Source organism: Saimiri boliviensis, chromosome 1, assembly GCF_048565385.1.
Source record: "Saimiri boliviensis isolate mSaiBol1 chromosome 1, mSaiBol1.pri, whole genome shotgun sequence".
Taxonomy (NCBI): Eukaryota; Metazoa; Chordata; class Mammalia; order Primates; family Cebidae; genus Saimiri; species Saimiri boliviensis.
In genome coordinates, this window is record NC_133449.1 from 105600912 (window position 1) to 105614006 (window position 13095).

Sequence of the window (13095 nt, forward strand, 5' to 3'; positions counted from 1 at the left end):
CAGGCCTAGAGCAGGGTCACGCGGGCCAGCGCCCTGTAAGCCTGCCCTGTTCTGGCCCGGCCTTAATGACCGCAGCATTCCACCTCTCCCCTCCCAGAGTTGGGAGCAGAGGACAGGGAGGGAGGTCTAGAAATGGCTGCCCCGTTTCCCCATACATTGGCCATTGTGAATATCACCTCCTCAAAGGGCATCTCTGTGGCTCATTCCGTCTAGAGCAGCCACCATCACGTCTCAGCATTTATTGCTAGCTGATACATATCATAAAAATGTAAATTCCACAAAAGCAGGGACTGGCTTGCTTCTCTCCCTGCAGGGTCCCAGGTTCTGGCACACAGTAGGTGCAGAATGTGTGCAGCTTCAGATGCTACCGCAGCCCTCAGGGCATCACAGTTTGGACTTGTTCTGAGTATTTTTACTTTTGCCTCCCACTGATGCTGGTTCTTCCGTGTAACAGTTTGAGTCCCTTCAGTACCTGAATTCAATTCATGTTTTTCTCAAGTGCTCCGATGAAGCCAGAGTGCCACCATCTTGGGGCGTTCCTTTTTAGGGATGGGAAGTATATGTCACTCCTTTTATGTGATTTAAATTATATCTTGGATAATTTGACCATCACCCTAGTTCATTCAGATGTTTGGATCCTGCCCATCTCAGCTTCAGTCCATTTCATTCCTTTACATCTGATCAGCAGTTACCTCCAACAGCTTCATCACAAATCATTCACAAAAAATGACCTTAATCCTGACGTTTATTTATGGAGAGCACACTTGCTAGGTGTGTGGCAGATATGCAGGAAGCACAAGATGGGGTGTGGCCACTCTCTGGCAACAGATCTAGAGGAAAATGACTTCCTTCTGCCTGCCTAGAGGTGACTGCCAGCATCGTGCACTCCCGGGAGAGGTGAGAAACCCCTCCGTGCAAGCACTGGATCCTTCACAGTCAAGAGTGGCAACAGCTCCAGTTGCTGGACCTGGGTCTGTTGAATTCTAATACATTGTGACTCCACACCCGGGCTGAATTTTTGCTGAGTTTAGGTGAAATTTATGTGCTTCCTCCCCAGCCCCTATTTGTCCAGTTGGAATATTTGGTTGTGTCTTCCGAAGGGATCTAGTACGTTTAGAGCCTAGACGCTGGAAGTGTCAAAGGTCAGAGGAAAGAGCTCGAGCTGCAAAGCAAGAGAGATGGGGTGGAAGGTGGAATTCTAGCTTCACCCCTTAATGAAGAATGCTTTTTTTTTTTTCTTTTTTTCTTTTTCTTGAGATGGAGTCTCACTCTGTAGCCTAGGCTGGAGTGCAGTGGCGCAATCTCAGCTCACTGCAACCTCCGCTTCCCAGACGATTCTCGTGCCTCAGCCTCCTGAGTAGCTGGGATTACAGGTGCCCGCCACCACACCCAGCTAATTTTCTCATTTTTAGTGGAGACGGGGTTTCGCCATGTTGGCCAAGTCTGCTCTCGAACTCCTGGCCTCAAGTGATCTGCCTTCCTTGGCCTCCCAAAGTGCTGGGATTACAGGCATGAGTCACCGCCCCAGGCCAAAAAAACGTATTTTTAAAAAAAGACTAGTCAAGTGCAGGAGTGAGAAGGGGGGAAAGGGTAGAGCAAGGAGTTCTATCTGTTGCTTCTGATCATTTTGAACAAGTAACCTAATTCTCTGAAGACAAGTTCAGAGTATGGGAGAGACAAAAATCTCTTTTCAGGGTTGTTGGGAGGAATAAATGACATCACGAGTGAGTGTGTGCCAGGTGTCTGATTACAGAAGGTGTTCAATTAAGTAATCTGTAATCATTAATCAACCAGTCAGTCACTGGTATTATTTGCCATCCATTCTCCGAGTGTTGCCAAGTTATGGGTGCGTTCTGCCAGCGTCCCAGCCGTGGGAAGGCTTCTGGCTGCCAGCGGCGAACCTCTCCCTTGGAGAGTATTTCCCCTCTCGCTGAGAAGCTGAAATGCGACCCGGTCTCTTTAAGGCCCAGGCGCCGGGATCCAGGCTGCGCGCCAGGGCTGGACTAGCAGTCGCCGGCGCCGACTCGCGCAGGAAGAAAGCCGGGGCTTCTGGATCTGCTGGCCCGGCTATGCTGCTGCGGCCACTGCGGGGCTGGGCCGCCGGGGCGCTGCGTTGCCTGGGGCAGGGAAGCCTCAGGAGCCCGGCCTCAGGCTCCAGGCCGCGGAGGGTGCACCGCGGGGCCAGGCCTCCGGGTAACACGCGTCTTAGTCCCGCCTCCCAGGAGCCCCTCAGCGCCCCCCTACTCCCCGCCCCTCGGCTCCCGGAACCCGCCCGAGGCCGAAACACCTCCTCCAAGGCGCGAGATTTCCGTCTCGGCTGAGGCGGGGGCGGTGGCGGCCGTTGGCCGGTACCCGGGCGCCAGGCCGCAGCGAGCGCCGGGGCCGTGGGGTTCTGCGCCCGGCTCTTGTTCCGGGTTGGGCAGAGGGGCTTTAAAGATTAGGACGGACCCCCTGCCCTCTGGGGCGGGGGCTGCTCTGAGCATTGTGGCCCAAACTCGGGTTTCCTGGCCCTATTTTTTCAGCCTTGGGGGCGATGGGGACTGGGAGCTCTCGTAAGCCGATTCTCCTCGCACTTAGTGCCAGCGTCGGGGAGAGAGGGGTTAGCTCCCGGCGCTCTCCTGCCCTCGCCGGGAGTGGGGACCCATTCGGAAACGGGCCATTCTTATAGCCCAGTTCTGGCATCCGACATCTGGCTGTTGAGAGACGCCTCAGAAACACCTGTGGGGCGGATGGGCAGCGATGCCCTCCCTGGGCATAGAGGAACACCTGGGTCCCAGGCACAAACCCACGCCCGCTGCCCCCTCTTCCCCGTGCACCGCCAGTGGAGGCCGCTCTGCCTTTCCACTTGCTCAACACCCAGTCTGTGAAGATCTAAACAGATGACATGTGGAAAATGCAAAGCATAATGTACTAAGTGAGAGAACTCGAGCACACGGGGGCGGGCGCGCGGGGTGGGGGCGGGGGGGGGGAGCAGGCAGCTACAAGCCCAGGGTGGCACATAGTTGAGATGGTGGTACGTGCCTCCAACCTCGGAGGGCACCCAAAATGGAAAATATTTTTAGGCCAGAGACGAGCATAAAAATTAGTGTTTTTGTGGTCATGTAGCAAATTAAGGCAGAGGAGAGTTATTTAAAAGTGAGTTTAAAAACTAATTTCCTTTCTTTTGTAGATAGAGAACAGGAAAAAGAGAAAAAATCAGTGGTAAGTTCCTCTTTTATGTGTACTCTCTAGGATAATTTTTATTTATTTTTTTTGAAGAGGAGAGAAGCAGAGTAAAAAGCAAAAATACAAGAGGATCTCCAGGGAGAAGGAACTCTGTCACTCTCCCAGGAGGGCACCACCTCTGTTACCAATTTCTTGTATCTTTCCCCAGAGTCTTCACAGGTAGGAGCACACAAGTATTTGTTTTTATTTCTTTCTTTCTTTCTTTTTTTTTTTTTTTTAAAGATGGGGTTTCACCGTGTTGGTCATGCTGGTCTTGAACTTCTGATCTCAGGTGATCCGCCCGCCTTGGCCTCCAAAGTGCTTGGATTACAGGCATGAGCCACCATGCCCGGCCACACACAAGTATTCATATCCTTCAGGTAAACTTAGGCTGTTAAAGCCTAAGGGATGATTGTGAAAGGATTTGAAAAACGCTCATTGTGTTGTAGGGAAGGTCAGTTTCCACTTGGGTTGGGTAGCCCAGATGTGAGAGAACTTCTGCCCATCACCACCCTCTCCCCACAGTGCTGAGAATGGTGTGTGGGCAGGGGATCAGAGAGAATCCATGAGGGTCCACAGATGTGGGTTCAGTCATCAAGGTAGCTTTGAGATGCTCTGGTTTGGAGCTGTGACTGGTGTGAGGTTGAAGGTCGAAGGACGGTTAGGTTAGTGTCCACGGTGATGTTGGGTGCTTTAGCTGGCAGGGGTAGGGAGCAATATTTTGGTCACCATACAAGGCTCATTTCCTTAAGGGAACTGGAATTCCCTAGCTCCTGTGGCTGGGAAGGGGGTGGCTTGGCTAGGGGTGGCAGGAGTACCTTGACTGGGATCTGCAGAGGGTAGACAGTGTGGGCAGGCCCTCAGGGTACTCAGGGTGATGAAGAGCTCTCGGGAAATAGTGAAATCACACAGAGAAGATTGAAATGCTTGAGACTAATGGAAGTTTGTTGAAATTAGAAGGATATGCCAGTGAGTGCCATAGAAGGGGTGGGAAACGCCAAGTTGGGCTGGATGGTAATTAATGTATTAATGTATTATTTTAGTAGAGATGGGGTTTCACTATGTTCGCCAGGCTGGTCTCGAACTCCTGACCTCTTGATTCACCAGCCTTGGCCTCCCAGAGTGCTGGAATTACAGATGTGGGGTTCATCTCTTAGTACATATTGGGATTATGGTTGATAGTTTCTCCTTTTTGATTTTCTCTATTTTCTTCAATGGGCATGCACTCCTCTTATAATATTTTTAGACATCACTTTAAAAAGAAATGTAGACTTCCTTTGCTTGCTTCCTGTTCCCCCTTCCATTTCAGGGGAACTTTGTGAGATTCTTCCTGCGTTGCCTGCTCTAAACTGGAGGGCAGATTGGCTGAGCTCATTCAGGGGCTGACATTCACCAACTCTTCAGGATTTCATGCTGGGAATAGGAACAAGTTTCTGGGAGAAGGGCTTATCTGAACAACCTGTTAAAATGCTTGCAATGAACAGGAAAGAATAAAAGGCTATGTAGAATGATGTCTAGGTTGAGCTTTTTTTATATATCTAGGAAGAGGAAAAGTTTTCTTTAAAGAAGTACAAAATTAAATCCATTAGTGCCCTAATGGGGTCTTTTCATGCCCTTTTGTTCATTCCCTTGGGTTCATTTTGTATTTTGGGGCTCTAAAGGAGCGGGCTGGCAGGGACCCAGCATGGGAGGATGGCCTCGTGTTTCCTGGATACACATTAGGATTAAGGCAAGAGGAACCTTCTCTGCCAGCTGACAGAGTTCTAGTTGCTGGGAGACTTTAGTGGGGTGAGGTGAGATGGCCCACTGTAACCTGGTGTTTATGTCAGGTGTCACTGAGGGTTCCTCAGAAGTCATGAGAAGGGCCTGGAATGTGCATTCTAACTCTGATTCTTCCCTTGCCAGGTCTGGCACTTGGGTAAGGTACTAACGTTGCCCAGGTTTCTCTGGGTGCCTCCAACCTGAATGCAAAGAACGGGCTTCCGTGCAGCAGGTCGGGCCCCTTTCTGACTGTGTGTGCCCTGGAGAATGTCTAATGTGTGTTCTTAAGAGTCATTTTGTCTTCTTACGTATTTGAGCTGCCTCTGGCAGCACAGTGCTCCACCTGGGCCGTGGCTTCCCTGTAGAGACTTTTAAAAGGTCCCAGGTGGTCCTAGCGCATAGCTATAGCTGCCTCAAATACCTTCTCTTCCTAAGATGAGTTACTTCCAGGATGCTCGTTGGTCTTTGATATAGGTAGACCCCAGATGGCTTTCTCTGGCCCCTCCCACTAGTGCCATGAACCCCTTCCTTCGCAGGTGCAGTCAGTGTGAGCAGAGTCTAGGTTCAAGCTGTCCTTGCTTTATTGTCTTCTACAAACCTCATTTTTCTTTTTTGTGAAAAATATTAGGACTTAACCCTTCTCAGGTTCTGGTGAGGTTACATGTGATAATGGTGTGTTACCCATCTCAGGGCTTGGCCTATGACAAGGTACTTAACAAAGTCCTTGCTCTTTTTTTTTTTTTTTTTTTCTTTTTGATATGGAGTCATGCTCTGTTGCCCAGGCTGGAGTACTGTGGCATGATCTTGGCTCACTGCAATCTCTGCCTCCCAGGTTCAAGCAATTGTCCTGCCTCAGCCTCCCAAGTAGCTCGGATTACAGGTGTGTGCCAACACCCCTAGCTAATTTTTGTATTTTTAGTTGAGATGAGGTTTCACCATGTTGACCAGGATGGTCTCAATCTCTTGACCTCGTGATCCACCCGCCTTGGCCTCCCAAAGTGCTGGGATTACAGGAGTGAGCCACTGTACCTGGTGTCCTTGCTTTTTTTTTTCTTCTCTCCTTTCCTAATACTTTACAGTCAGTGACCAAGTGCTTTTTTTTTTTCTTTAAAGCAACAAATTCGAGTCTAGATATAACACATGTGTTTCCTGGCCTCAAAGGCATTGATGAGGCTCTCATTAAGGAGGCAGGACACTGAGGTCTAAAATCTAATAGTCTGTGGGGTGGAACTAGGGAAGCGGGCAGAGCTGGGCTGGGCAGACAAGCTGTGTATGGTTTAGGAGTTGATGTTAAGGAGGGTCCAGTCTGAGGGGACCACTTGAGTCTGCCACTGGGGAGAATCGGCTTATCTGTTATTGCTAACAATGGGACCTTTCCAGTTTCCTGAGGAGGGATTTTGGTTTACGTGTGAAAGTCTTGGACTGAACCAATAGTGCTGTTCACCTGAGCCTTTTCCCTAGACATCATTCCCTGATGTTCCCCTAGGCACTTGATTTCTGACTCTAATGTGCATTTGTCTTTTGCCAGATCTGTGTCGAGGGCAATATTGCAAGTGGGAAGACGACATGCCTGGAGTTCTTCTCTAAAGCGACAGACGTCGAGGTATGGCCTCCACACTAGGTTTGAAGGAAGCTGAAAAAGCTTGATGTGATCGTTTATAGAAGGTGTAAACTAACCTTGTCCAATAGGACTATACTTTGAGCCACAAGTGCAAGCCACAGGTGTAATTTAACATTTTGAATAGCCTAATTAAAAATACAAAAAGGGCTGGGTGCCATGGCTGCAGCCTGTAATCCCAGCACTTTGGGAGGAGGAGGCAGGTGGATCGCTTGAGCCCAGGAGTTCAACATGGTGAGACCCCATCTCTACAAAAATTTGCCAGGCGTGGTGACACATGCCTATAGTCCCTGCTGCTTGGGAGGCTGAGGTGGGAAGATTGCTTAAGTCCAGGAGGCAGAGGTTGCAGTGATCTGAGATCATGCCATTGCACTCCAGCCTGGGCAACAGGAGTGAAACCCTGTCTCAGAAAAAGAAAAAAAACCCCACAAAAACCAAAAAGGATATTTTATTTAATATAACATATGCCAAATGTGATCATGTTGACATTTAATCAATATAAAAATCATCAATGAGCTATTTTACATTCTATTTTTTTATACTGAGTCTTTGGAATATGATAATGGTTGAGCTGGAATATGATAATGGTTGAGCATCTCTTATCTGAAATGCTTGAGACCAGACGTGTTTTAGATTTCAGAATTTTTCAGATTTTGGAATATTTGCATAAACCTAATGAGATATCTTGGGGATGGGATCCAAGCCAAAACATGAAATTCATTTATGTTTCATATATACATAGCCTGAAGGTAATTTTATACAATATTTTAAATAATTTTGTGAATGAAAGAAGTTTGTTTTAAGGATTTATGTGTGGAATTTTTCATTTGAAGTGTCATAGCAGTTTTCAAAAAGTTTTTGATTTTGGAGCATTTAGGATTTTGGATTTTTTCAATTGGGGATGCTCAAACTGTTTGTAAAGTAAGTGTAACTTATAGCATATCTTAATTTGGACTAGTGACATTTCAAGATCTTAATAGCTGCATGTGGCTCATGGCCACTGTGTTGGACAGTGCAACTATGGACTGCACCAAAGTCTGGTTAGGAAAAGAGTCTACATGGGTAAGAAGGAAGGTCAGGCTGTTGAGCAGGGCTGGAAGTGTGACATCAGAAATAGCAGTGTCTGAGCAGTGGGTATTACTATGCATAGGCAATTAATTTAATTTCTAGTTCATTTAAAGCCTAGTCACTAAAACTAACCTCAGAGATGTTTAAGAATCGTCTCTACACTAAGACCTTGACCTGTCTTCCTTGTTCTAGATTTTCATGGTGTAATCTTCTCTATTTATGGCTCTCTTTTGTTACTATAGAAGCTATAATTTCTTTTTTCTTTCTTTTTTTTTTTTTTTTTTTTGAGACGGAGTTTCATTCTTGTTACCCAGGCTGGAGTGCAATGGCGCGATCTCGGCTCACCGCAACCTCCGCCTCCTGGGTTCAGGCAATTCTCCCGCCTCAGCCTCCTGAGTAGCTGGGATTACAGGCACGCGCCACCACGCCCAGCTAATTTTTTTTGTATTTTTAGTAGAGACGGGGTTTCACCATGTTGACCAGGTTGGTCTTGATCTCTTGACCTCGTGATCCGCCCGCCTCGGCCTCCCAAAGTGCTGGGATTACAGGCTTGAGCCACCGCGCCCGGCCCCAGAAGCTATAATTTCTATACTTTCATGGTTATTTTCTTTCCTTCTTCCCTTTCTTCCTTTCCTGTTTTTACTTCTATTAGAAATACATACATGACCAGGTGTGAAGGCTCATGCCTGTAATCCCAGCACTTTAGGAGGCTGAGGTGGGAGGATTACTTGAGCCCAGGAGGTTGAGTCTGTGGTGAGCCATGATTGTTCCATTGAGCTCTAGCCTTAGTGACAGAGTGAGGCCCTGTCTCAAAAAAAAAAAAAAAAAAAAGTAATATATATAGTTTGATAAAAAATAATAAACATTATATAGCCCTTCTCCTGCTATGTTCATTGTCCTTGTTCTCCCTGTGTCCTGCTGCTGTGTAGGAAAGAGTTAATGTAGCAGGCCTAAGACTGCTGCCCTTTAGAGATGCCTGCTTGCAAAATTGGTCTTTGGCTGGCATCTGGGAACTTAGATCTTGGGAGGGCCCCTACCATTCCTAACTGAAAACAGTGGCTGTCTGCCTAAACTGTTTTTGCAAACAGTGTGGTTTATGCTGACACCTGTTTTCTCTTTGGGAGTCTGGAAGTTTGGTACATGTCAGGAAGTGGCTGCCTGCATGGCTAAGCACTGATGAAAATCCTGAACTCCCAGGCTCAGGCCAGCTTGCCTGCTAGACAGCATTTCACATGTATTGTCACATTTTGTTGCCTGGAGAATTCAGTGTGTACTGTGTACTCTTGGAAACTTGTGCCTGGTTTCCTTCAGACTTTGTGCCCTGCCCTTTCTTTTTTTTTCTTTCTTTTTTTTTTTTTTCCCCTGTGATAGAGTCTTGATCTATTGCCCAGGCTGGAGTGCAGTGGCATGATGTCGGCTCACTGCAACCTCTACCTTACGGGTTCAAGCAATTCTGCCTTAGCCTCCCAAGTAGCTGGGATTACAGGTATCCAACACCATGCCTGGCTAATTTTTTTGTATTTTTAGTAGAGATGGGGTTTCACCATGTTGGCCAGGCTGGTTTCGAACTCCTGACCTCAAGTGATCCACCTGCTTCCGCCTCCCAAAGTGTTAGGATTACAGGCATGAGCCACCGCACCCGACCTCCTTTGCTGATATTGTTCTGTGTCCTTTCGGTGTAAGCCATCTTTGCTGTGAGTATGACTGTGTGCTGTGTCCTGTGAGTTCTCATAGATCATCAAACTTGGGGAGGAGGGAGGTGCTGGGGACTCTTGAACTCTGCCTGAGTGATAGGACTCTTAATGCCACTTTAGAAGTGCTTATAGTCTCACTGAAGACCTTGGAGCTGACTAACAACAATGACAGTTAACATGCAATGGGTATAATGCTGTTTGTCCAGCACTGTGTGAAGGGTTCATTGTAAGTATTAAATGATCTCATCCTCACAAGAATAGTCCCTCTGAAGTAGGTACCATTTTTACCACAGTTGCAGATGAGGAAACCATGGCTCAGTGAGGTCAAGTGGCTTGTCCAGTGTCACTTGGTTGGTGTATGGTACAGCCAGATCCCAGCCTAGGGTGTCTGGCAAGGGCCATACCCTTGTTTGGTTCTTTTGTGGGACGAAGAGCTTTGTTGGCTTTAGGAAGACCACTCCCCCTTCAGATCTGAGCTCTGTGTCCCCTGACCTTCCCAGCGAGGTTATGCTTCCTGATGGAGGATCCTCTGGCCCCTCTGTACCTCTTTTATATCACTTCTTGGGGTTTGAAAACTTGTTGGCTTCTGTGATGACCTGACGTCTGCTTCCCCTGGTAGGCTAAAGGTTCTATGAAGGCAGAGGCTGGGCTGGTTTTGCTATTGTTGTATTCTCAGTGCCTGGCATGGGTGTCTGGCACACAGTGGGCACTCAATCAATGTTTGTTGGGTGACAGTGCTATGGATGTAGCACCCCTGAGCTGGGTCGGGGAGCAAGGCTGCCTGTGACCCAGCCTCTCGTGGGCCTCAGTGGTGCTTTGTATGCTACTTAGGGGCTGGGAGGAAGACCTAGAAGGAGAGGGAGTTTTCGAGGGGCAGGGAATTTTTTACAGAGGAAGATGTATTTGAACTGGATTTCGAAGGGTGTATAGGAGTTTTCCATGTGATGAAAGTTGATGTGAAGTAGAATGGGGTGGGAATGCTAGGCAGAAGAAACAACTTGAGCAAAGACTCAGAGGTGTGAAGGGTGGGGATCGTTACTTTTCTTTTATTATTATTTTTGAGATGGAGTCTTGCTCTGTTGCCCAGGCTGGAGTGTAGTGTCATGATCTCAGCTCACTGCAACCTTTGCCTCCTGGGTTCATGTGATTCTCTTGCCTCAGCCTCCCGAGTATCTGGGATTACAGGCCTGTGGCGCCATGCCTGGCTAATTTTTGTATTTTTAGTAGAGGTGGGGTTTCATCATGCTGGCCAGTCTGGTCTTGAATTTCTGACTTCAAGTGATCTGCCTGCTTCGGTCTCCCAAAGTGCTGGGATTACAGGTGTGAGCCACTGTGCCCGGCCAGGGTGGTTACTTTTCAAGGGTTCTATGCGTTGCCTGCAATTGGTCTTTTGTCACCTGTGGCCCCTTCTCACATATACTCTGAAAGTTCCCAGATGGATCCTGACACTCTGAAGATCTTGGCCCCAAGAGCACAATTTAAATCTCTTCCAGCACATACCTGCACACCCAGAAAGGCTCTCGCAGAGTCTGGGGTTGTCCCAGATTTGTGTGTCTAGACCACAGATGGAGGCTCTAGAAATGCCCGGCAGGGATCCTGATATGTGTCTGAAAACACAGGATGCTGAAGAAATTGGCAGTCATTCTAAAAGGTACAAACAGGACCAGAGAGAAAGAATGCCTCCAAACCAGTGAGACAGGGAGCGTACTAAAGAAACGTGGACTCTCAGCAGCCAGTGCACCCAGTGCGGTGATCCGAGGTAGGAAATGGAGGCAGGTGGCCTGCCAAGGCCCAGCCCTGTTTCATGTCCCTCCTGGCTTCTCCCACCCACCTGCCAGCCTGATGTGGTGGGCAGGCAGAGCTGGGATAGAGTACATAAAAGCGGAATGGAGAGAGCCAGCCCTGACCTTGGGGAGGCTACCAGGGCAAACAGAGAGGTAGGACGTACCTGTGCTTGGCACATTGGTACAGGAATGGATAGAGTTGTGACCTCACAGAGGTTGCTCAGCTATTTTGACCCACTTTGGGCACCCAAATTTGGATAATCTTTCTCTTTTTCCCTTCTCTCCTTGCTTTCCCCTCAAACTTACACATTTTTACAGGGTTCAGCATGGAGGAACAGCAGCTCTGATGTTTTCTTTCCTTCCAGGTGTTAACAGAGCCCGTGTCCAAGTGGAGAAATGTTCGTGGCCACAATCCTCTGGTGAGTGGGTTGCTGGTTTCATGAACCCCTGGTTTCTCCTTAAGTGCCTGAGAATGATGGTGCCTCTGCCTGAGCTTGAGCCTGCCAAGGCATCCTCTGTGCTCTTAGCTGAGTTGGAGAAGACCAGGGAGGGACAAACAGAAAGTGGTGGCATGTTGGTGTTCTGAGGTCAAGGATCTCTGAGGCCTGAGTGGCTGTGCACAGAGCCCAGGGACTTCCTGTCAGCTGTCCCGTACTATTCCCAGTGGCTGATCTTAGTCACTAGGGGTGTCCATTTCTTGTTACTCATTCCAGCCCTCCCCTCCTCTATAAGAAACACATTGGAACCCAGGGCTTCCCAGTCCTAACCCCTCCAGGACCTATCTGTAAGTAACCAGTATCCTTGGTGGACCCCTGACTTGGGTTTGCAACTTAGCCCTGTCTAGTAACAGGGGCTGCCTCTGGCTTACCTGGAAGCTGCCCACCTGTTTTCCCAAGGCTGAACCTAGCAACAGGGGCTGTAGTATGCTGTGTCCATTCCTTCACCTTCCCCATTTCGAGGTTCTGCTCTGGTTGCTTGAAAGAGATGGATAGAATCTGGGTCCTGCAAGAGAGAGCTTTAAAAAGGGATGTTGGTTCTGAGCTCCCATCCCATGATGTAGGGATTATTAGTCTCATTTTTCAGTTTAGGAAATTGCACTTACATAAGTTGCCTGAGGTCACACAGTTAGTAAATGGACTTGGAAGCCTGTGCTGCCCATTGATTGATTGATTGATTGACTGATTGATGGAGTCTCACTCTGTCACCAGGTCAGAGTGCAGTGGCACAATCTCTGCTTACTGCAACCTCCACCTCCTGGGTTCAAGCGATTCTCTTGCCTCAGCCTCCTGAGTAACTGGTACTACAGGCATGTGCCACCATGCCTAGCTAATTTTTGAATTTTTAGTAGAGATGGGGTTTCACCGTGTTGGCTAGGATGGTCTTGATCTCCTGACCTTGTGATCTGCCCGCCTCAGCCTCCCAAAGTGCTGGGATTACAGGTGTGACACACTGTACCTGGCCATGCCCCCTGATTTTTAGCAACACAGTTGGCATTGCCCGTGTGTTTCATTAGACTCTAAATTCTGCTAGGAGCAGGGACTGTGTCTACTTTGCTCACTTATTGTTTGCTAAAACCTAGGTACACTGCCTAGCACTCAGTAGGAGCTTGTGCATTCATCCATTCAATCAACCAATATTCAGTGCATTTCAGCCATGTGGCAGACACCGTTCTGGTTGATAAGGCAATGAGAAATTCAAAGGCCTTGGCTGGGCGCGGTGGCTCATGCCTTAATCCTAGCACTTTGGGAGGCCGAGGTGGGTGGATCACGAGGTCACGAGATCAAGACCATCCTGGCCAAAATGGTGAAACCCTGTCTCTACTAAAAATACAGAAATTAGCTGGATGTGGTGGTGTATGCCTGTAATCCCAGCTACTTGGGAGGCTGAGGCAGGAGAATTGCTTGAACCGAGATTGCAGTGAACCGAGATTGCACCACTGTACTCCAGCCTTGTGACAGAGTGAGAC

General features: G+C 48.3%; 1 protein-coding gene across 2 annotated transcripts in view; it reads left to right on the forward strand.

Annotated features, from left to right (window-relative positions):
* The first annotated feature begins 1892 nt into the window (after window positions 1–1892).
* The window catches only part of TK2 (thymidine kinase 2), a 38941-nt gene continuing 27738 nt past the window's right edge, over window positions 1893–13095 (forward strand). Inside the window, exons 1-4 of one of the 2 annotated variants that reach the window (XM_003936253.4) lie at window positions 1894–2193; window positions 3170–3201; window positions 6494–6568; window positions 11495–11548. In XM_003936253.4, coding sequence (XP_003936302.1) covers window positions 1944–2193; window positions 3170–3201; window positions 6494–6568; window positions 11495–11548 — 411 coding nt within the window. In that variant the 5' untranslated portion in view covers window positions 1894–1943. Of the gene's footprint in view, window positions 2194–3169; window positions 3202–6493; window positions 6569–11494; window positions 11549–13095 lie in introns of both variants that reach the window. The other variant, XM_003936255.4, reaches the window with a different exon arrangement.